The sequence below is a fragment of the Acartia tonsa genome, chromosome 4, assembly GCF_053477335.1.
Source record: "Acartia tonsa isolate MP-2025a chromosome 4, ASM5347733v1, whole genome shotgun sequence".
NCBI lineage: Eukaryota > Metazoa > Arthropoda > Copepoda > Calanoida > Acartiidae > Acartia > Acartia tonsa.
The window spans coordinates 5,196,614-5,219,981 of record NC_137263.1 but is presented as its reverse complement, the minus strand read 5'-3'; the positions used below and the strand labels follow the sequence as shown (position 1 = coordinate 5,219,981).

The window sequence follows — 23,368 nt, the reverse complement described above, 5'->3', positions numbered from 1 at the left end:
GTTAAATTCCGCATTTTATCGTCAAACCAAATAAGAAATAACAAACAAATTTGATCTTTAATCATTATATTTTCAGAATCAAATTTTCTTTAATTGTATTACAAAATATATATTATCTAATATAATAAGTACAGTTGATTATAACTGCCTTGTTTATGAACCAATACAGGATGTACACACAACCTCATAAGGCTGGCATATTAACTTGTAACATTATCTGAACTGGTCCAAAAGAAAAGATAGAAGCAGAAGTTTATATTCTGCACGAGCTTTATTTTCTCGGCTGCAAAATGTTTTATTTATTCACTCCCCCCCCCCCCTCCAGTTTCTACCCTTAAAAGGGGCAATAGGTGAAAAATAAGTACGCTTTTATTGTTATTTTTTTACCTCTCCCACATATTTTACGAGTTTTTCACATAAGGGAGGGATGGAAATGTTTAGGACTCATTTTCCCCCCTCCAACATATTTTTTATTCCACCCACCCCTATAGCCGGGGATCCCAGGCAGAATATACACCCCTGGATAGAAAACATACACATATACCTGTAAGAATCACAACTGATAATAATATAAAAATACTAGTCTAAGGAGAACAAGGTATAGTTGATGACCAGTCTCAAACTTTGTTGGAAACAATGTGTGCGCACAGTTTTTCTTTACAATTGTATTTTTAAATTAAAGAAGCCGTTTTTATTTTATACAAAACGAGTACTTACAATTATGTTAAACAAAAATTTAATACAACATAACAAAAACTAGGTTTAGGATTACTTATCACATTAAAGAGTTAATATAAAATAATAAAATATTGGATGATTTTTTTTACAATAAACTGGCCATCAACTAAGTAATACAAGAGGGGGAATATGTTAAGACTGACTGGGGTTACATAATTTTAATTAGCATATTCTAACTGTATGCTCAATGCTCAAAGCACTTAACAAGCTAATCTCTGGGAGCATGATCTTTATATTGAATATTTTATCACAATTCTATGCATTCATGAAATTAACAAGTCAAAACATTACAACAACTTACTCAAAACAGCTTTAGAGAAACATTAATCCAAGTTGCATAAAACACTTTTAATTATTAAAAGAAATATGCAATATTTAAAAAAAATATTAACATACCTAATAAGAACATGATCGATAATTGGAAATGTAATGATAAAAGTAAAATTTAGATTAACATTAAATTAATAAGGTTTTTTTTAATTAAAGAAATAGGACATATAGTAACCGATTACTTATTTATGTACCTAGATAATTTAATAATTATTGCTGTTAATTAATAAAAATGAAATAAAAATACATATTATAAATAAAAATTAGTTTGTTTTACGTAAATGTTTTACCACTCTTAGTATATGTTTGAAATATTTTAGGAAAGCCTCAAAATTTTGAAGGAAAATATAATTTTTTTAAGCTCAACATTTTATCCAATCCATGAATAAAGAATAAAATTAATTTGGTTTGTTAATAATTACCTCTCGTTATTTCTAATGTTATTAAGTAAACAAAAATTAACTAATAAAATGAACGTTTCACAAACTAAAGCAAGCATTATGAATTAGTATGTTAGCAAAAACATTTTAAATAATACATATAATTTTACATAGCAATATTTAATAAATAAATATGTATAAAATAATCCTCTATTTGGCCTTTTAGTAGAAATAATAAAATCAAATAATTTTGAAGCATAAAAAAATACACCTAATCAATAAAATTTTTTATGTATATAAAAAAGCATTTTTGGGGAAATTCAGGAGAGTCTTAGTTAGATGATTTTCAAAATTAAACCTTAAAAATAATACTTATGATCATCATACACTGTAAATTCATGATATTCCATTTCACACACACACTTCTTAAAACAAAGTCATACTTGATAAGTAAAGGAATTCCCTAAAACTTTATTTTAGTCGAGAAAATACTAATTTGAACTTTTAAAATAATATTTTAAGATAAAAATTTTCTATAGTTATATTCGTAATACCTATATAATAGGAGATTAGAGAACACGTATTAAATAAAAGAATGTAATTTCTAAATATAAAGAATGGATAATTTTCTGATTATTTGAATAAACTATAATATTCCAGTTGTTGTTGTAACAGACATTTGTCTTGCTGAAGGGAGCGGAGGCCGGTCAAACATTGATGACTTTCCCCCGACACCACCTGGAGGATAGGGGGCGTGGCTGACAGGGGGCGGAGGAATACCACCAGGAGGAGGGGGTGGGGCAGGAGTGCGCTTTATTTGGCTCCCCTGGCGAACAGGAACTGAAATATTGAATCAGATTGTTGATACGTTTGCAAAAACGACTTTAAAACTAAAATCTATTTCAAAATAGAAGAAATTTCGAATTTGGACTGCGTCAAAATGAAAAGAAATAGTTATGTTTTTAAAATATAATAATAAATAGACAAATTCATTTTTTCAAATAGGCGCATTAAAATTCGATTTGATTATATTAAAAAAGTACATGCAAAGATGACAAAGTATTAGGTGGGCAAAAACAGATATCGTAATCAGAAGTTTAAAACATTACAGAAAGCTTACTTCTTCCGCAAATGTTTTTTGTTTGTTTATGTTTTAATTAGATATGTTTTTTTTTATTTATACCTACAAGTGACACAAAAGAACAGGTTACGATATCTTGATTTTAACACCACCACCCTTTTTAAATAAAACGTGCATTGAATTGATAACAGGTTTACAAATGGATGAGGCAATATCTATCCCCCCCCCCCCCCAAAGTTTACTAGTCAACAAAGAAAGATTTTAACGCATGGTTTTTGGGGGATAGGTGTCTCATCTTTTATAATCAATAGTTATCGATTACATTAGGGAAAATGCAAAGAGCGAAAAAAAGAATACAAGCAAAAGGTAGATATGAAAAAAATAATACAAAATAAAAAAAAAGTTATTAGGGTGAAATAAAAAGTTATCATAAATATCATGTTACCGTGGAGTTAAGAACTTGTCAAAACTAAAGATAACATATATAGCATGGACAAGGATATGGCAATGGATGAGAAATTGTTGCGAATAAAAAAATGTTGGATCATCGAGACAAGCTGGGGGATTTTTATTGATGGCATGATGTAAAGGAGGAAGGCGGATCATGACACTTTTTGTAACCAAACTTAAAACGCATTGGCGAGAAAAGTGAAAATATTAGCAGGAAACAGCGGTTTCGCCGCCTTTACTTCACAGTTTCACATTGTAGTACAGTAAAATAACTTTCATGCCAAATGTCAGTGCTGTATCTCTTTTATTTGGTCGAGTTCCTTAGCGATTTGGGTTTGGTTACAAAAAGAGTCTTAACCGCCGCCATCCCCTTTTAATTTGTTTTTAATGGTGAAAATTGTTGTTTTCAAGTACCATTTCCATGTCACAGAGGAGTACAAGCATTACTTCTGTGAATTCTAGCATTCAACACGATATTTCTTGCAAAACAATGATGGCAGATTTCTGATAAAAGGTAGACAGGATTAATGTAAAGATAGTGTAATCCAAGTATATAGTACAATTAGGAAAGCTAATGATTCATGTTTCACTTCCTAAAACAGGTACAAGCAAGTTCAATATTCGATAACGAATCAATTAATAAAACGCCGTACTTTACAAAGTTAAAATATTAATTTTGGTCATTAATTTAAATGAGTTTCCTAATAAAGGATGACATATTTGAATTATAGTTGTCTAGGATATATTAAAAAGTATTAGGTATTAACTTTGGATTACGGTATCTGCACATTATTCCTCTCCCAATACAAAAAAACGTTCTAAAAAAATCAAGAAACCAAACATGCTTTTGATACCTAAAAACTAAATACAGTAATGAAAAATTGAAAAAATCAAAGCCTAATTCATATTACTTCTCATTAAACCTTTCCAATGTTAGCAACCCTATTGTACCAATGTACAACCTCAAAACTTGTTGAAATTAAATATTTTTTTTCTAATTCTTTGATTTTTTTCTCTCGAAGATTTTAATAATTTTGAAGAATGACACCAGGACAATGTTGAAGGTTTAAAAAAGGAATAGTCTTATCGTTGAAAAATGTCAAACTTTGATATTTTCAATATTAAAGGTCATGGTGATAAAATATGGCAATAAAGCATTATTCAAGCTTTAAATTTTGCAAGTAAAAAATTACAATATGCCCGTTATACCATCAATTATTATAAAGGGAAAGGTAGGTTGCGGGTAAAATCCGTAAAGGTTGTGTGTTTTAAGTTTAAAACAGTAGTAGAACGATAAAAAATCATGTAAAATTTTAAAAAAAAAATTGTGTATAGTTCTCTTAATAAGAAATACCTACACATATTTAGTAAATATTATCGTTCTACTACTATTTTTAAGCCTTAAAACACACACCTTTACGGATTTTACCCGCAACCTACTTTTCCCTTTATGCAACTATCCATTGCAAAATAAGCAGGTTTGTGTTAAGAAAACAAAATACAAAAGAGGTTAATTCAGTTTTCAAGAAAACTTTAGTATTACAATATCCAAAAATAAAATATTTATTGCCAATCTTACCAAAATAAATGAAAGATGACATGCTTAAGAGGAAAACACACACCAAGTCTTGTACAATTACGTGTAAGTGTGTGAAGTTTACAGTGTGTTTGGGTGTGTGTGTGTATGTTTCTAAACATTTAGGATCACTAATCATTACGTGTCTGTTTGCTGGGATAGGTCTTCTGACAGCCGCTGAACGGCTCTGGCGGCGGCAGGAACTGCAGCGTCTTGAATCTCGATGCAAATTTGAACTCAAAGCTTTCAGCGCTGAAGCCAGCTCCGTTGGCTGCTGTGGCATTGTTGTTTGTCTGGCCAGTCCTGTATATACTCTCTCGTCTTGTTGGTGGAGTAGGTGGATCACCACCAACCTTAATATAAATGGTATTTTGAAAAGCTTTATTTGGGACTACGATTTATTGGCCTTCCATAAAAACAATGTTGTTGGTAATCTTGTTTAGGGCCAAAGTAGCGTTAAGTAATTAAACATTTTATACTTGCAATTTCATTTAAATAGATATTTTAATAAAAAAATTCATTTTAACGAAAACAACATGTATGAACGTAGTTAAGTGAAAAAAAATTATTACAAATAAGTTATTGTTCATATTACCTGCAATACACTAGGGGGAGGGGGAGGAAGCGCCTTTGTGGGAGGTTGCATTGGGGCCTGACTGTTTGCCTGACCAGGGGGAGGGGGAGGTGGCTGACTTGGGCGTTTGTGCGATGGCGGGGGAGGGGGTGGAGCCCGTGTTGGCACCCGGCTTGAATTTGTTATTTGATTTTGACTGACAGTGCGCACAGGAGGTGGAGGTGGGGGGCCATTGGCACCACCCACATGACCGTTTCCTATACTCGAGTCATCCTAAATAAAATGTTCTTAGTATAATGGTTTGATCTTTATTGTTCAGGAAATTCTGTTCACAATTTACCTAACATGTTGTTGCAGAAGAAAATTTCATAAATTGAAATCAAACATAAAACTTACCCGACTTCTTCTCTTTTCATAATTTGGAATTTGAGGCCTTCCTTGGGGCCCATGGCCGATCGTTTGATTTCTACCTAAATTTGTTTTTATGCCTCCCCCTATGGGTGGAGGTGGGGGCTTGTTAGGAGGATGTACAGGACCCCCGTTCTGGGGGCGCGTGTAGTTAGGTTTGGTTGATGGGGGTGGGGGCTTGGTTGGAATGGCATTGGTTAGGTTTGACGAGGCAAGCCCGATTGCAGGGGATTGTGGAATACCTGAAAATAAGGAAAAATTCTTAATTCGTAAAATTTTGTATCTTTTTCTTATGATCTTTATCTAATATTTATTCGTTTAAAGTTAACAATCCGTGATAATAAAAGAAAACCCGCCATAACAGAGTTTACGGTGTATCTGTATATTTGTCTGCTCAAATCAAAGGTATGAAGCCTGATTTGTTCATTATAAGGGCTCTGAAGCATGGGGCAATTAAGCCTCAAAATATTTAGATAAGCCACAAGCACCCCTAAACAGGGCCGGGGTTAATATTTTGTAAAGAGAGGACGTGGGCTGGTTAAAAAGTTTGGTGATGTTCGAGTCTCTGCTTTCAGTTCTTGCGAATACCATATCATAAATATTTACTCAACCTATTTTTGATAGGTTACTATTATCAAAATTACCTCTTTGAACATCGGGTTTCGAATGAACTGGAGTAGAAGAGCTGACCGGGCTAGGACTAGGCGATAAACTTGGAGAAGAATTCTAAATACAAAAAGAAATTTTGTGATATAAGTTACATATTGTAAAGTAATTGTTAAAAATATGTATTAATTTCAATGAAATTGTGTTGCTTAATATAATTGTTAGTTTGTTAGCTTGACTATTTATCTAACTTGTAAATAAGAAAGCTACACTACAGAATAGTTTATTATGTTAGGTTGTGCAAATATATTAATATTTAATCAACAAATAGCTGGGATTGGGATCTTACAACTGAAGATAAGTTATTTATCGCATGAACAGTTTTCCGTGGATATAAAAATCATAATGTACAATTATTAAATTAAAACCAGTTTTTAAGTCCCAATATGCCGAAATGTCTTTGTTTTAAGGTTAAAAAACACCGAAAACGTCATCAAAAATTTTAAATACATTTTTTCTTCAGTTGAATTATTCCTTATTTACCATTATGTTTTTATAATCGAAACGCTAAATCTTGTTTTGAATAAAAATTGAATATAAAATAGGTATAAATATTACGCTAATGGTTTTTAAACCTTTAAAGAAACCAATGAAACGTTTTTAAAATTTTTATACTTTTTAAGCCTTAATTATTGTAAAAAATATTTGATTTTGGATTAGAAAACGCTTATAAATGGCGAAGCAAAAAAATTGTGGATGGATGGAAATACGGACAAAGTTATTTAAAGAGCACATGGTCAAATTAAAAATAAGTTTATAGAAAATAAAAAGCCATGAAACCTTTCACATGATGTTTCATGGAGGGGGCGGAAGTGACACTTTTTGAAACCAAAACTAAAAGTCAAAGGAAGTTAGGAACTCAATTAAATAAAGAGTTACAGCTCTGAGATTTGACATGGCAGTTGCTTTAGAGAGGCACACTATGGAACTGTGAAGAAACTGCGGCGTAAAATTGGACAGTTCTTAATCATCTGAGATAAACTTTTATTTTCATAAAAATTTCACTTATATTTTCACGTGACTCTTACAAATATTTCAAAAATGTCAATATTTAAAAAAATGGAAAATCTTACAAGTGCAAGTGAAAATATAAGGGAAATTTTTACGAGAAAAAAAAGTTTATCTCAGATGATTGAAAATTGTCTAGTATGGCGAGAAAAGGCAAAAAAAATTCGGCGAGAAACGGCGGTTTTCGGCGGTTCCGCAGCCAGTTCTTCACAGTTCCATATTACACCTCTTTAAAGCAACTGCCATGCCAATTCTCAGAACTTTACCTCATTATTTAGTTGACTTTTAGTTTTGGTTTCAAAAGTGTCACTTCCGCCCCCTCCCTTTGAAGTATAACTGACAGACCAACGGAACAAGTAAATTTATATACTAGATATCTGCAAACGAAGCCAACAACTGACAGACATTTTAAATTATAAACTGGCTTCGCCACTAGAGAAAACGATGATAAAAAATAAAATCTTCAACAAAATACACATTAAGTTGAATTTAAACCATGCGTTAGAACTATATATAAAAAAAGTTGAATTAAAAAAATAGAATTTAATGGAAAAAAGTATTTGTTTCATTAACTAAAAAGAGTAAGTGATGTAAAATACTAAAAAAATGTACTACAATTATATTAAAATATAGAAATGAAAAACCCGAAACCTTCAATTAAACAAATTATAAACAAATATGTAAATACATGCATAAATTGAACACTTAAACATAAGAAAAATGTTTAGGTAGAGTACACTTATTGAGAGGCTTCTGTCGCCGAATCTTCTAGTTCTAACAGTGAATGAGTTGAAAGAGGGTTTGCCAAAGGTTGTACAGTTATAGCTAAATCGTTTTATGTATCCATTCCTTTAGACAGAAATTATTCTTAAACTTTACAAATCAAATGTTTACAGATTTATTAATGACAACACAAAATTAAAATAACGAAAGGGTGAGGGAGGGAGACAAGTCCTACAATTTTAAACCAATTACTCATGGGTGGGTACTTTTTGGTATACTAACATGCTAATGATAAGCAACTAAAACAAAGAAATCCGCGAGAAATCTGCATTTGATTTGCCGTATTAGGTTGATTTTTATGCAATTCTTTGCTACTATATGCGAAAAAGGGAGACTTTATTTTCATTTTGTAGTGACATGACAACACAAGCTCATGTATCAAAGGATTTTTTTTCAACCTCAAATCTAGGAGTCATATAAGAACATTCCAATAAAAATTTAACCCCCCCCCGCACCCTCCATAAAAAAAGTTGATGAATGTTTAAAGAAGAATTCCTAGCAATAATTTCCGCGCTTCTGGGATCGTAATGTGCATTTGCCGTTATTTTACACTTTAATACATCATTGTCAAGCATTTTAAGGAAATGTCTTTTAATGTAATTAAATGCAATATATATGTACATATATTAAACAATCAGTCCTTAAATTCACATTTCTACTGGCATTGACATTTCTACTATTAAACTGAAGAGCAAGCAAGCAAGGCTGAGTTGAAGGCAGATGGTTCTAAGTGGGAAAGGAAAAAGGGAGAGAGGGACGTTTGGAGATCAATAGTTGGGAGAAAGAACTAATAAATAATTCAGGTTGCGTGATGGATATACTAAGATGCATTACACAAATTCAATACTTAAAATATAAACAGTGTTATGTTATTTTATTGTATGATAAAATGTGTTACAAGTTTTTATTTATGTTTTTAGTTAGCTTTTTTCTTTTATAATTTGTATGTTCAATGTTCAATTAGGGTTAGTTTTTGTTAGTATTTAGACCAGTTCTTCAGTAACAAATCTAATTTTCTAAATTACAGAGCAAGCTGACCCAACCAGAAGTATGTTGCATTGTTCAGGAGAAATTGTTAGCTGGATATTAATGTCATCAAGCAGAGGGATTGTTCACACAAACACCGATAACTTAATAATAAATAAAAATGACACGTACAGTCTTTTGAAGTGATGGCTTTGACATGAGCGGTGGAGGCGTTGGACATTGTGACCTCAGCTCCTCGGCTCTGCGCAGGATCCGCTCTGTTGGTAAACAGCTGGGCATTGCAGGGCGGTCACTAGGGGGAAGGCCTTCTCCATAATAATACGTTTGCTTTGGTCCATTCATAGTCGGAGATGAGGAACTACTTTCAAAATCTTCATTAAGATTAGTTCGACTTCTACGCAAAGTTAGGGTGACTTTACTTTTGTAAAACATACTTTCTGTTTGTTGGTCAGGGGATATGAAGGTTGAGGATTTTGTTTTCTGTAACCTTCCAGGAGTTCTGGGTAGCGTTCCACCTGAATATGGACTAGGCTTCTCAATAATGGAATCATCTGACTTAGTTTTCATCAGCTCATAATTACGTCCCGATGTCATTGAAGTTCTGGCTGGTTTTGATATAGGCTTAATATGATTGTTATTGTTATTACTAATATTATTTTGAATCTGGTTGTCTGACTTGAGATTACTACTGTTGTTGACGCTATTGCTATGACTACTAGTGCTACTACTGTGTCTCGAGTTAGTTCTGCTGATCGTGTGACTTTTGTGCTTGACAGGCTTGGCATAAGTATTGTTGGAGGAGTGATAATCATGTTGACCGTCTGAATATGGTGCGCCAGCATGCAAAGCAGGTGCCACATCTCCATTTTCTCCAAAGTAATAGGAGTGAAGGAAACTGTTATTATTGTTGTTTGTACTACTATTACTCTTTCGAACCTGGACAAGTTTTTTATAAAAAGTGATTGATTTAAATAATGTGAAACTATGGAGTTCTAAAAAAAACCATGCATTAACATAAAACACAAATTACCCTCATGAAGTGGAGGTAACTAGCGCCCCCTTTTCTATATCTATCCGTAAGCTTTAACAAAAAAAGAAGCTTTTCAGTATAATTCAGATATAGATCACAATTATAAATACTTAATAAAAAACATTAAAATTTCCGAAATCATGTACCAACTAGTTATCTTAATAATATTTTTTGGATTAATTGTTATTTAATCATATTTTAAATTCATTTGCTATTTTGATAATAAAGCACCTCAAAATTATGTAATGAACAAATCGATGTCCTACTTACTAGGTAAATATTTCATATCAATATTCAATATATTTACTTGGTGTTATTTCAAAACAAACTTATCTTCTTACAATTTGTATTAACAATATGTTGGTACACGATAATCAAATTGTGCCGCATAAAATTATATATGTAGATATGTAACTCATAATATTAAAACTGTATAAAATCAAATCACGAAAGGGAAGCTAAAAAGTTTGAATCATTATATGTAATCTTTTTGATTTCCTTACAATCTTTTAAAATTGAATGTTATTTATACTATAATAACCCAAAGTTAAGAATTTAAAGAGTGATAGCTAAGAATAACTAAATATTGGTGTCTCTCTCATATATAAGATACAAAAAGTGAAACAATAGTTGGGTAAATATCTAAATCAAACAAAAAACTTACCAGACTAGAAGTAGAACTGTTCAAAAACTTATTATTTATATTGTTACTACTACTTGAGCCATTTGCTGCAGATTTGTGTGGACTTTCCGGATCTGAAATAATTTGATGTTATATTTGGATTAAAGAATGAGGGGATAAAAAAAAAACTTTACTAGCCATAGAAACAAACGTTTAAAATTTAAGTTGAATTGATATTTAAAAAATGGGCTTGGTCACTGCATATATCATCATTTTGATTGTTAATAGAAGAATGAATGAGCCTTAAACACTACTATTGTACATTCATACATAAATATTCTAGAACATATCATTTTAAAATATCGTACAAAGTATCAGCATGTCTGTCTGTTTACTAAGATCTCTGTGGTGGCTGGACAAATAAGGCTAGGAGAGGCTAGATTTAATAGTTCACAGGTTTTGTGCTAATTTATTCTAATTGATTCTCAATTACTCAAAAAAATATTTTAAAGATATTTTTTGTTATAAAGAGAGGTGGAAGGAGGGGTGCTTTTGTGACACTTTTTGAAACTCAAGTTAAAGGAACTTAACTAAAAAAAGAGTTCTAGAACTAAAATTTGACAGTGAAGAAACGGTGGAGGAACCGCAACTCTCGCAGAAAACTGTCGTTACCCGCTATTTTTTTTTCTCGCCATTTTGCAATCATCTAAGAAAAACCTTTTTTAAAAAGTTTCCTTATAGGTTATACAAATACAAGGAAAATTTTACCTTGTTAACGCAACTGCCATGCCCAATTACAGTGCTAGAACACTTTTGATTTTTCACTTTCTTTGGCTTTTAGTTATGTTTATTAGACCCCCCCCCCCTTCTTGCATACATTTAAGTAAGTACGGTTTTTATCAATATAATGAGTCGGGTGTAGACAATTTAAATTTCTTTTAAAAGATTCCTTTGTCCAAAATTTCGTTGCTCGTATTTTGGGACGAAATAATATGTTACTAAAAAAATATATATCTATTAGACATGCCTTTTTAAAATAGACGTCCTATTGTCCATCCGTAAGACTTTATGATTAATTATAATGTTTTACCACAAGGCACTAACCTGGGGCTCTGCCTGTATTTATTCCTCCTTTAGTTTTCTTTAAGGTTGGCATTCCACCAGCAAACAGACCCCCAATACCGGGCAGTGGGCCCGTAAATTGACTAGATTGAGCATCCGTGCGGCTATCGCCATTTCCGCTGCCACCGCCAGACCTGTCATTTGATGGCGGTCCAGAGGCGGTGCTGGCAGATTTCCCACTCCCAACTATTGGCGCACTTCGATCATTTGTCTTGGTTGGCTTTAATCTTGCTCCGGATCGAATATCCTAAAATTTAAAAAAAAGTTTATCAATACGTAGGTAATTTTTTTAGATCATTAGTGGTGGTTCAATGTGTAATAAAAAATAATTAGAAATCCAATTAACGTGTCGGGTGATTGATTGATAGCATTTTCTCAGTAAATTAGTTATTTATTACGATTGCTGAGCTAAAACTTTTAAAGTAAAATTACCTTCAATAGGTCTTTTCTTTCAACTCCCCCGGCAGCACCTCCCAATTTTGGAAGCGCAGGTGGTGCTGGTGGAGGAGGCGCCCCTGGGGGCGGTGGTGGTGGAGGGGGCATGTGCAACTTTCAGTGTTAATTGAGCAGCAGCATATATATTGTTTATTTTCTTAATATATTTTTATTTTTGTCATTTAGTAAAATGGATTTTCTCACCCCATTAGATATTATCTGAAACATGTAAAGATATGTATTAGGTACAGCTAATAGTAAGTAAATAAGTTAACCAACAATTAAGAAAACTTCAGATTGAAACGCGCATTAATTCGATGATTAGGTATTTATGATAATTTTGACCCTGTGAAAAAAAAATATTTTTTTAAACTTAAAATAAATCATTAGCATGTACATACAATTGAAACTTAAGAAATTGCATTGATACCTTATATCCTAAATTTTTTATATCTATTTTATTATAAACAAATATATATACATATAAATTGGTATATATTCTTTATCATATGACTAATAAGATCTAATTAGTAAACTCATATACCCCCCCCCCCCCTCCCCTCGAGAAAATCACCTACTTATTCCAATAAGATAATGGCAAGGCCTACCATCCCAAAACAAGATACAAAATTTTGACAGTTGCAAATGTTTAACATTCGCACTCGACTCTCTTCAAATTTTTGCCTTTTTCCCTAAGTAACATAGCAATACAGGAAATGTTAATAATTTAAACGTAAGAATAATAATATATTATTTTCAAATAGAAGTGTCATTAATCTTTATTTGACTTAAACTAATTAGAATCATAATAATTGTTTTACATGTGTGTTTTTATCACTTCTGCTATCATCCTAGGATTTTTGAGGCAGCCATTAGACACATCATAGACAATTTATTTTCAAGAAAATTATTTTAATCAAATTTTTTTTTACATCCAAAATACCTTTTTTAGAGAATAGAAAATCTATTTTTAAAATTCCTAATTTTTAAAATTATGTTTCTAAAATTAGTTGTCTAATTTGTCTATGATAAATGTCCCTTTAGCCCTGACAGGTACAGACATGACGTCATAGAATATTTTTATCCTTGAGGTTCTAATTAGTTTTAGGAATAATCAAATGGTTACCTTTTTTAATGTTTTGAATCATTTTTATTCACATGAAACTATTGAAATTATTTCATTTCTTTAACGATTAACATAGAACTTTAAGATTACGGGGAAAAAATAAAAAAATATTGTTTTTAAAGCCCAAAATTTTGATATATTAATTGATTTTCATTAAAATTTTATAGATATAAAATTTGAGCGATGAATTTTAATTATCCGATGAATAATTAAAATTAGATTTTAAAGTCATCATAGTTTATTTTTATGATTGATTTGAATCCTAACTAAAATTTCAGTTTTGGTGCAAGTGTAAAATGTCTGTTCCTTTCTACTCGCCCGAAAGAAATATCAGGTTGCCAAAACAAGTTTTTTTTTAAAGTTATGCAATTTTAAAAATTTAAAAACCATAATAATCCTAAATATGAATTATAAAAATTTTATACGGATCTTTGATTTACAAGCTTTTAATAAACAATTTTTTCTAATAAATATTGAACCTTCATTTGTAAAAAAAAATTAACTCATTGTTGGTTGTAAAAGAAAATATAATAAATATAAAAATCTTTATGATTCCATCAAATATCTTATCTAACTTTGTCCCTTAAATTCCAATAGGTAGGCAAGTAATTAAATTAAAATTACAACTTTATATGATAAATAAATAAATATTACTTATTTTTGTTGTGTGGCAACTGTTGTGAATGCGAGAATCTGGTGTTGCGGCAACTCTGGATGAGACGCCATTATGTTTACACACACTCTACCCTGACACAACATACAAATGCTAATTACACACCACCTTACAGTAAATAATCAATACGATCTGCCTGCAAGGCGGCGATTTCAATAATCTCGGCGGCGGACGTCAAAACGAACCGGTGATAACGGTCGTTACAGAGGCGGTGGCCACACACGAAAGGCGATAATAACTTTATATACACCGTACGTTAAGCAAATGAATAAACGCCTGATGCAGATGGGTAAAGGTTTTTCGTCTAGATGTTGTGGTAAGCAATGCGTGAGATGGTAGGCGGGTGCTGTGTATGTTCTGATGAGCAGGGTTGGAATGAGAATCCTCTGGTGTATTGTGATGGGCATGGTTGTACGGTTGCCGTCCATCAAGGTTTGTTGTCATTTTTTCTGTCCTAATTATCTCAAATATTAACTTGTTATAACAAATCGATATATCAGAATGTGATAAAAACATAAACCTGTTCGATATGTTCATTATTAAAGTAATAATAACTTAATTTATATATTTAACACACAACGGATAAGAAAAGGTTTATATATTAAATCCGAAACCTAAGTTTAATCGATTATGTTCATATTAATTGACAATGAAATCATTTCATATCATAAATTGCTAATATTTAGTGATCTCCATGCTTCCCTTATTAAAATAAAATTCATTTCACTCTTTTGTTTAGGTTTACAACTTTTGCATGTAAATTAAATGACCTATTTGATATAATTTCAACTTAAATTTTAATGATACTAAAGTTTTGGCATTGAGTATCAAGTCCTCCCTATGTTCATTGATTCAATTTGTATATTAAATTTATTGTTTTTATTCAGCATGCTACGGGATCGTGACTGTTCCAACCGGGCCCTGGTTCTGTAGAAAATGTGAATCCCAGGAGCGGGCTGCCCGGGTCCGCTGCGAGCTGTGCCCCAGCAAGGATGGGGCACTTAAGCGCACCGACAACAATGGCTGGGCGCATGTGGTGTGTGCGCTCTACATTCCCGAGGTCAGGTTCGGGAATGTGGCCACCATGGAGCCTATTATTTTATCGCTCATTCCTCATGAGCGTTACAACAAGGTATGGTATTTTGACATAAAACAGTTAGGTAATTATCTTCGGACTTTTTTATTAATATGAATCAGGAGAGTATATTTTCTAATTTTTCCCAAATCCCAGGTGTATTTTCATCATCTAAACTATGAAAAGAAATAGCGAGATGTGGGGGGAAAGAAATTTATGAAGATATTTATGATTTTCCTTTTTTAATTAATCTTTGAATTTAAGACTATAGAAATGAACATTAAACTTTATATAATATTATTTCTATATCTTTAGACTTGTTACCTGTGTGAAATGAATGGAAAGGAATCTAAAGCCACAACTGGAGCATGTATGCAGTGCAATAAAACTGGATGTAAAGAAGCGTTCCATGTGACATGTGCGCAGGCGCATGGATTATTATGTGAAGAGGTATTTTTTATCATTTTGGGGCTAAAAATCATTTAGATATTTAAATTGCTGATTTCCTAATTTTGAACTTTTTTTAGGGCCATACACTAGCTAAATCTAACGTCACTTTTTAATATATAATAAAAAATGTTCAATAATATTCCATAAAACATTAATTTTAATAACAAACAGTTCATTTTAAAATTTCATTTTTTTGTTCCGAGTTTTAAAAGTTAATTTAATCCTTGATAAATTCCATCATGTTAATATTTATTTTTTAGGCCGGTAATTCCGGAGACAATGTAAAATACTGTGGCTATTGTCAGTATCACTATCAGCGCATAAACAAGAAAGTTGTGAAAACTATACCTGCTTTTCGGCCAATGCCAAGTGAAGACTTATCACCAAACCCTAGCCCTGAGAAAAGCAATCATGTTGATGGGAAAGAATCTTCCAAGCACATCCAATCAAGTTCCCTGTCTTCCTCTTCTTCGTCATGTAAAAATAAAGGTACCTATTATTTTTTGTGTGGATAAAATCAGAACACAAAGTAATTCTATTTCATTTTACTATTTATGACTGTAGCAGCTAAATGTCCGATATTTTATGCTTCCTGTGAAGTATTTTGCCAATTATTTTTTTTTACTTGCATCATTTTATGAGAAATACCTACTTAACATATATATATTAAAATTCCTAAAATTAATTTTGATTTCAGGAAAACGGGGCCGTAAACCTGTATCACTTGTCTACGATGCCAAACTGGAGCCTCCCAAGTTTAACCCCGACTTGGCGAGTTTGAACTCTAGCAACAACTGTGTGGCCTCCACGGGTAGTGGTACCTCATCAGTTACTCTTACTCCAGTATCTACCTTTTCTTCGTCTAGCTCTTCGACTGAGAAATCGAGCAGTTTTTCAAACAACGATCATAGCTCCAAAACGGACAGATTTTTTTCAAGTGAAAATAAGTCAAAGGATGATAAGAAAACTCCAAATGTAGTTGTTAAAATAGGAAAGCATGGGGAGACTTACCATGCCAAGAAGGACGAAAGTGACAAAGAAAAGGATAAGGAGAAGGATAAAGAAAAAGAAAAAGATTCTGGCAAAGATAGCAATTTTAAAGAAAAATCAACTCCGTCAAGTGAAGAAGTACCTAACAATACCAATAGTAAACCTGACAAGATGGAGAGTGAAAAGAAAAAAGCCGCAGTTGAGATTAAAGAAGAAGCCGTGGACAAAAAAGGCTTCACCAATGCCAACTTTACTGAATCTTATGTCACACAGAGTGTCAGTGTATCTGCTGCACTTATAAAGTCCGAGGCATCGTCGCCAACCAGACGATCAACTTCGGGCAGTAACACAAATGCCAACAGCATAGGGTTGGCAGGATCTGGCACAACCGTAACGACGGCGTCGGATAAAACTTCGTCAACAAACAGCTTGACCAAGATTAAAGTTGAGAAAGTGGATGTTGATATTCCTTCACCAGTGGTCACAACTCAGAGTAACTCAACCAATATAAGTAGTAGTAGTAGTAGTATCAGTAATAGTAGTAATAACAGTAGTAACACAAACAACAATGGCTCTGTCAGTACTGCGTCCCTCAGTAAAACAAGACTTGTGCATGACTCATCATTTAGCAGCACCAAGTCGGTAACGAGTACAAGTAACTCCATCAGTGATCAATTACCTCACTCGAAATCGTCAGCAACGATTTCGACTAGTGGGGGCTCCTCAGCAAGAGACAGTCATCTTTCTTCCACAGGAATGTTTATATTTAAAAAAAAACTTGAAATGAGATTGGCCAATTAGGACTCTACTATTTAAAACTCTTACTGTTTTTAATAATACTAGCGGCTACGCCCCTAGAGGCCTCTAGGGGCACTTGAGGAGGAGAGAGTCGAATTTAATAATTCAATTTCTTATTTTAGATTTTAAAAGAAAAAGTAAAAAAATTTACGTTTGATGTTTGTTTTTCGTTGAACTCTCTTTCTAAAATTGAGAAATATAAAAAAAATTTAATTTCTCTAGGGAGGGTGGTGGTACCCTCCCCCAAAATAGTTATAAACCTTCCCGGGACATATGAGAATCTACCCTGTTAAGGAGAACCCGATCGGTTCAGCGGTTAGCGAGATCCTTCGGTACAAACACACAGACACACAAACACACAGACACACAAACATCCTGTTACTTTATTATAAGGATAATCGGGTGTAGTGTAGCTTTTAAACTTTATTTTGTACAAATATTAATTAAAGTCTCTAAAATTAGATTATCTTACTTTTACGATTTTAATTATTTTAATTTAAATCTTCAAAATTAGATTATCTCACTTTTATGATTTTAATTGAAAGTTGAGAACCTTTTTTACGTATAATTTTGGTTACCAATATCCAGCTACAAAGTACCTACCTCAGTTTTTAAATCTGTTTTTTTTTTCAATTTATCGAAATAAAAACATTGAAATCTTTAGTAAAATCAGAGAGTTCACTTTCTGGATCACGCTCAGGCATTGGCAGTTCCTCAGTTCCTGTTTACTCCAGAGGAAATCTGAGTAGCAGTGTCAGCCTTTTCCCCACCAACAGTACAACTAGTGCTAATTTTAAACCAATTTCCGATCCCCCATCGCACAATAGTGTATCCATAATTCCCACTTCATCGGTGTCTACGCCGTCGTCGCTGGTCGTAACATCGAAGAGCGCGACATCTGTCGCATCCTCGACGTTAAACACAAGTAGCCCAACCAAAACCAGTATTACACCCGTTACTAAACCTGTTACAATATCTCCTGTGGTAACGGCAAATAATAACAGCAACAGTAATGGAGGTAGTGGAGTTAGTGGTAGTGGGGGGACGTCGACATCATCGTTGAGCGTAACACCCACTAGTGGGCCCAGCAGTGGAGCTGTGTCTCAAGAATCTCCCAACCAAAACAAACCTGCTGGTAGCCTGAGCCCCAGATCCATGGGGAGCAATGGAGCTGCAAAACGACTGGGAAGACCACCAAAGAAAGGAACGCATATTGCCATGAACTCCATTGGGTCTGCGTTTAGTGGAGGAGGTGCAGCCACTCCTGGCGATAGTGAGGATGGAGCAAGTGAGGCGAAACGGCTGAAGACTGAAGATAATACGGACAAACCGGATGCTGATAACGCTTTGCCTTCTGGCGGCGAGAAAAAAGACGGACAAGATTTACATAGACTGATGATGTTCGGAGCTACATTAAATCCCTCTTCAGGGATGGCCAAAGAAATGACCTCAGTGCTTCAGGTAATGTTTATCATTTCACGCATATTCAAATATTTCAATTATTCATTCATAGCTTTGTAACAAAGTATTAAAGTTGATTTATTTTCCAGAAATTATGCAATTTTAAAATAATAAAATAACAAAATTTCTCTTTTGCAGAATGAAGTAGCAGCACATTCCGCTTATAATTCTCAAAACGTTCAACAGCTTGCCGGGGTTCCCTTACCTGGAAGACGAAGGCCTAGTTTGTCACGATCGACACCTCACAACGCTGCAGGAATGTTGGACCCAACACGACAACCTCAGACAATGGAGGAATTGCTAGAACGTCAATGGGAGCATAGTAGTAGGTTTTTAATGGAGCAGTCAAGCTATTTTGACATTGCTTCCCTGTTATCTTCTCTACATCAATTCAAGGAAGAGAACCAAACCTTAGAAGATGTTGTAGATAGGCTTCTTTCAAAACGCGACCGCCTGCTTGCTGTCAATGCCCGTCTTCTTGCCCTTGATACACCCCACCTGACAGCCGCTACCACACAACAGGCACAGGAGAGGCAGGAGGCCAGCAGTGGGAGACGGACAGATCCTCCACCTCCGACACAGAATGGTCCTAGCTCTGCTGTAGATAAGAGACTAGTGTCTCCTAGTAGTAACAGCAGCAGCAGAGCTCACATATCTCCTGGGCCAGCTCCTCCACCGCATGACAAACCATTACCATCACCCAGGGATCGGCCTCTTCCATCTCCAAGAGACAGAATGGTGCAACCCTCGTCCTCATCGTCAAGCCGGGACAGAGATAGATCTCCTCGGCTACCTCCCCACCACGGAATGGAAAACGGACTTGATTCAATGTATGGCAGAGGTCAGCCACAATTATTGACCGTTGCCCACTCAAATAGTTCTTCCCAGCACCACAGACAGCATTCCCCCTCAGGACCACCTCCTCCCAAACCTGCTCACTATCCACACAATGCTAGTCTTCCCCCTCAAGCACATTCCCGGCATCCTGAGCTGCGGGGTGGCCATTATCCGCCATCCTCGTATCAGATGGTGTCGCCTCCGGCTCCAAAGGGCATGGCTGGTGGACCACCGTTACCACCGCATCAGACAGGCCCGTTGCCAGCCCACTCGGTCCACACGTCACACCGTTCCACACCCCCTTCGCGGCATCATCCTCCCCCACACGGGCATGGACCACCTCCCCCTCCACCAGCTGGGCATCACAACACGCCATCATCTTTGCCTCCCTCCCATCTACATTCAAACATACAACAGTTGATGCGTGTTTCTCCACAATCCCAGCTTCATCACAAGAAATAAAAGAAAACTGAAAACGTTCTGAACGCTGACACTTGCGTCAAAAATAGTTCATGTTGAATAAATTACAAATATCTAATATTATTTATGAAATAATTTAGTTTTCAACTGTGTATTTTATACCTTGATCACTCCTTCATTCACTGTCCTTATTGTCAATACTACTAATGTATATGTTTGCAAAAGTAAACTTACAACTAGGAATGCCAGAAAGTATAAATAGCATGTGCCTTTATTTAAGCAAAACAACAATATTACTATATTATTCATGAAAAATTCCCCTTATAACTTTGGACTTATCTGTGTAATTTTTTATAATATACACATAAATAAATTTTTAAGGATTTTTTAATATATCTCATCTATAGAATAGATAAATGCTAACTTAAGATTTTTATAGTTGTTTAAATTTGGCACAATTTTCTAACATTATCTCTATATTTTTTTGTTTTAAATACTCATGAATTGAAAGTCTATTATATTCATTTTGACTAATGCAAAAGATCAATTATCTGGTTTAACATTATCTGGATGGTTAATAACATTTATTTTGAAAACTTTTGTGTAGCAATCTTTAATTTTGAGATAAAATGTTTTTTTTTAATATTTTCTTAATTTAGGCATTCATTATTTTATTAGAGTGGGTAATTTGGAAGGTAGTAGGGTTGTTGTAAAGGGAATGAAAACAGTCTTTCTTTGTGCTATTTATTAACTAAAAAACAATTTGATTCTTCCTTGCAATTAATTTGGCCAATTTTTATCTTGCATTTATGGATAGTGGATACTATGGAGGGAAGACATTGTATGCACACACACACACCACACAATTATTTTTACAAAGCCAGTTTTTACATTTTGTTTTTTATCCCTCTTTTTTTCAATTTTTGAAGCAAATGGTTTAAAGGAATGATTTGGGGTTATTATTTGGTAACAAGAGGCATTTTCAAAATTTATTTTGAGTGAAAAATTGGTATTTTAATTCATACCCTTTAAATGTTTGTTTCTTATTTTGAATATTTAATTTGTCAGTTTATCGGATGTTAGATCCTTGGAACAAAGCACAACTTTTTATTTTATACCTAAATTGTATACTTGAATGTTATAAAAAAAATCATTTAAATCGAGTCGTTTGGTTTGTTTAATGTAATTCCCAAAATTATTTCTCTTTTTTTTTGTTATTGCTTCGATGTTGGATAGTTATATTATGAAATTGTTTAAAATTAAAACTTGTATGTTGCATCAAGCTTTTTATTATTTCTGACTTGAATACACTAATCAAACTAATGATGACTATAGTTAGATAGAGAGTAGATAAACTTTAGGTTCCGTCGAAAGCCCAATTTGTTTTAAGAAAAAAATAATTGTATTAAAATTGGTACGAGGCGCTATGTTAGGTTTAAAAAATTTTACATTTTGCTGGGGGAAATTTTTAAAACTAAAATACTCTTTAAAGTTTTTAATTTGATACTGAAAAAAATTATTGGTAGGTAGTAAAATGGCGATTTCAAAATTAGATTTTAGTAGTTATCATAATTTTGTTACAATTTTAAAAGTTTACTTTTAATCATACAATAGCTATCAATAAATAATCCCAGCCCATCAAAAATATCCCTCTTGAATATTAATAAATTCCCAGATAAAACGACTTTGAAAAGGCCAACATTTCATTGATAAAATTGAATTTGTGCTTTTTAAAATCTATCACAACGAATTGCCATTAAGATTAAGTTTTAAACGCAAACTTAATATATATGGTCAAGTCACATTTATGAATCAAAATGTAAGCATTAAAAGAATTAAGAAAAATTCAATTCCTTTGATTTTATTTAATGCGTTGTTGGCCTTTATTGAATATTTTATTACATGGTTTTATGAGGAAGGATTAAAAATAGAATTTAAGATTAATTATAATTTATTTCTCAATTAACGCTAATGAATCCATCTTGATGGGTGTAACTGTATTAGCTTACAAGTCATAAAAATAAAAATTCTGTCTAAACTAAACCCAGCTCATGTGCCAAGTCTTGGTTGTAAAACAGTGAAGAGAGCGAGTATCAATATCTTAAAATTAAAACAAAATTAATTTATGTACAATACATGTTCAGTGCGATATTGTTTTTATTAAAGTGATAATAGGAGAATTATTAATTAATATTAAAAAATCTTGTGTAGGATTATTTATCCCTAAACCTTTTGTTTTATAATTGTTGACTCTTAACTTTTCTGATCTCGATATTTTATTCATGTTTAGCATCAAAATTAAACCTTAAACTGTTTGTATGAAGTACTCATAATTAATGTACAAAATTTGATGCAAAACATTGCTAAAATACCGGCTTCATATTAAGCTGCCTGACGTTTATAAAGTTACCATTTGATTTGTGACAAAAAAAAGAGGCCAAATTTGTTTCATAATATTTTTAATTATTGTTTGCATGATATAAACATTGAAGTTTTAAATTAATAAAAAATAAACATTTGATTGCTAATCAACTGCAAGACTGATATTTTCTTAATAATTCTATAAGTTACCTACTAACATCGTAAAAATTTTGTTAAAATTTTAAAGTCTATTAACTATTTTGTAAGGTACGTGCATTCGAAAGAATAATTTCATTTCATGTCAGTCTTGCGTAATTTTTACTTAATTATATTTGGGCGGCACAAATAAAAAATTTTCATATGAAATTCTGTACTTAAATTTGAATCTCTGCAGATTCCTTGTGTTTTAGCAAGAAAATGTTTTAGGCATTTTTGTTACATTTTTTGCTAGTTATGTATAACTATTTTTTTTCCTAAAGAAACTATAAATATGTAAATGATTGTTTAATTATATTGAACATAATTCTGATGAAAAAATTCTTTATGTAACACTGCACTATTTGTGTCCTATTCCTATTGTCAAATAATTGCTAAGATTTTAAATTCACTTCATTAAAGATAACATTTGATTCTATTACAAGTTGAAAGTAATTATGTAGTTGCAACCCTTGCTCTCTACTGATATCTCTAACCAGGCCGTATTTATGTAAGTTAACCTTGTTATTGTAGGAGAATCCGGTATTATTTTTTTTTCTCATTTGGTCGGAATTTTTAAGTTATAAAGGCTGTGTGTTGCAATGTATTATATAAACCTAAAGTTCTCCTACAACTGTAAACATAGTTATTATTACCTTTAAATATTGTTGTTATTATTCATTAAGGATTCTCCAGAGCTCCTATTTGAGACTGTAAAAAATAATAATAATAATAAAATGATAATAATATATTATTGATCCGTAGTGTTAATATATTAATTCTTAATTGAAT

At 32.9% G+C, this 23,368-nt stretch overlaps 2 protein-coding genes across 7 annotated transcripts; one reads left to right on the top strand and one right to left on the bottom strand.

Moving 5' to 3' along the window:
- Positions 1-49: 49 nt before the first annotated feature.
- LOC145315768 (uncharacterized) lies at positions 50-12,426 on the bottom strand. 6 transcript variants are annotated; one of them, XM_080155845.1, is made up of 11 exons: positions 12,188-12,426; positions 11,738-12,002; positions 10,676-10,767; positions 10,012-10,062; positions 6,182-6,263; positions 5,526-5,779; positions 5,151-5,402; positions 4,698-4,908; positions 1,491-2,288; positions 545-1,083; positions 50-222 (listed from the first exon to the last, which is right to left on the bottom strand). In XM_080155845.1, exons 1-9 carry the CDS (start codon positions 12,296-12,298, stop codon positions 2,095-2,097), a joined length of 1,512 nt encoding a protein of 503 aa, XP_080011971.1. In that variant the 5' UTR covers positions 12,299-12,426; the 3' UTR covers positions 50-222; positions 545-1,083; positions 1,491-2,094. The 6 variants fall into 6 exon arrangements, with proteins under 6 accessions (XP_080011971.1, XP_080011969.1, XP_080011974.1 ...); XM_080155843.1 differs by lacking the exon at positions 10,012-10,062 and adding an exon at positions 9,153-9,917; XM_080155848.1 differs by lacking the exon at positions 10,012-10,062 and having other exon boundaries at positions 537-584; positions 856-1,083.
- A 1,547-nt stretch (positions 12,427-13,973) lies between these two features.
- Positions 13,974-23,330, top strand: LOC145318158 (uncharacterized). Its single transcript, XM_080159504.1, has 7 exons — positions 13,974-14,421; positions 14,877-15,121; positions 15,380-15,514; positions 15,775-16,003; positions 16,212-17,296; positions 17,930-18,763; positions 18,902-23,330. Exons 1-7 carry the CDS (start codon positions 14,313-14,315, stop codon positions 20,060-20,062), a joined length of 3,798 nt encoding a protein of 1,265 aa, XP_080015630.1. The 5' UTR covers positions 13,974-14,312; the 3' UTR covers positions 20,063-23,330.
- Positions 23,331-23,368: the final 38 nt, after the last annotated feature.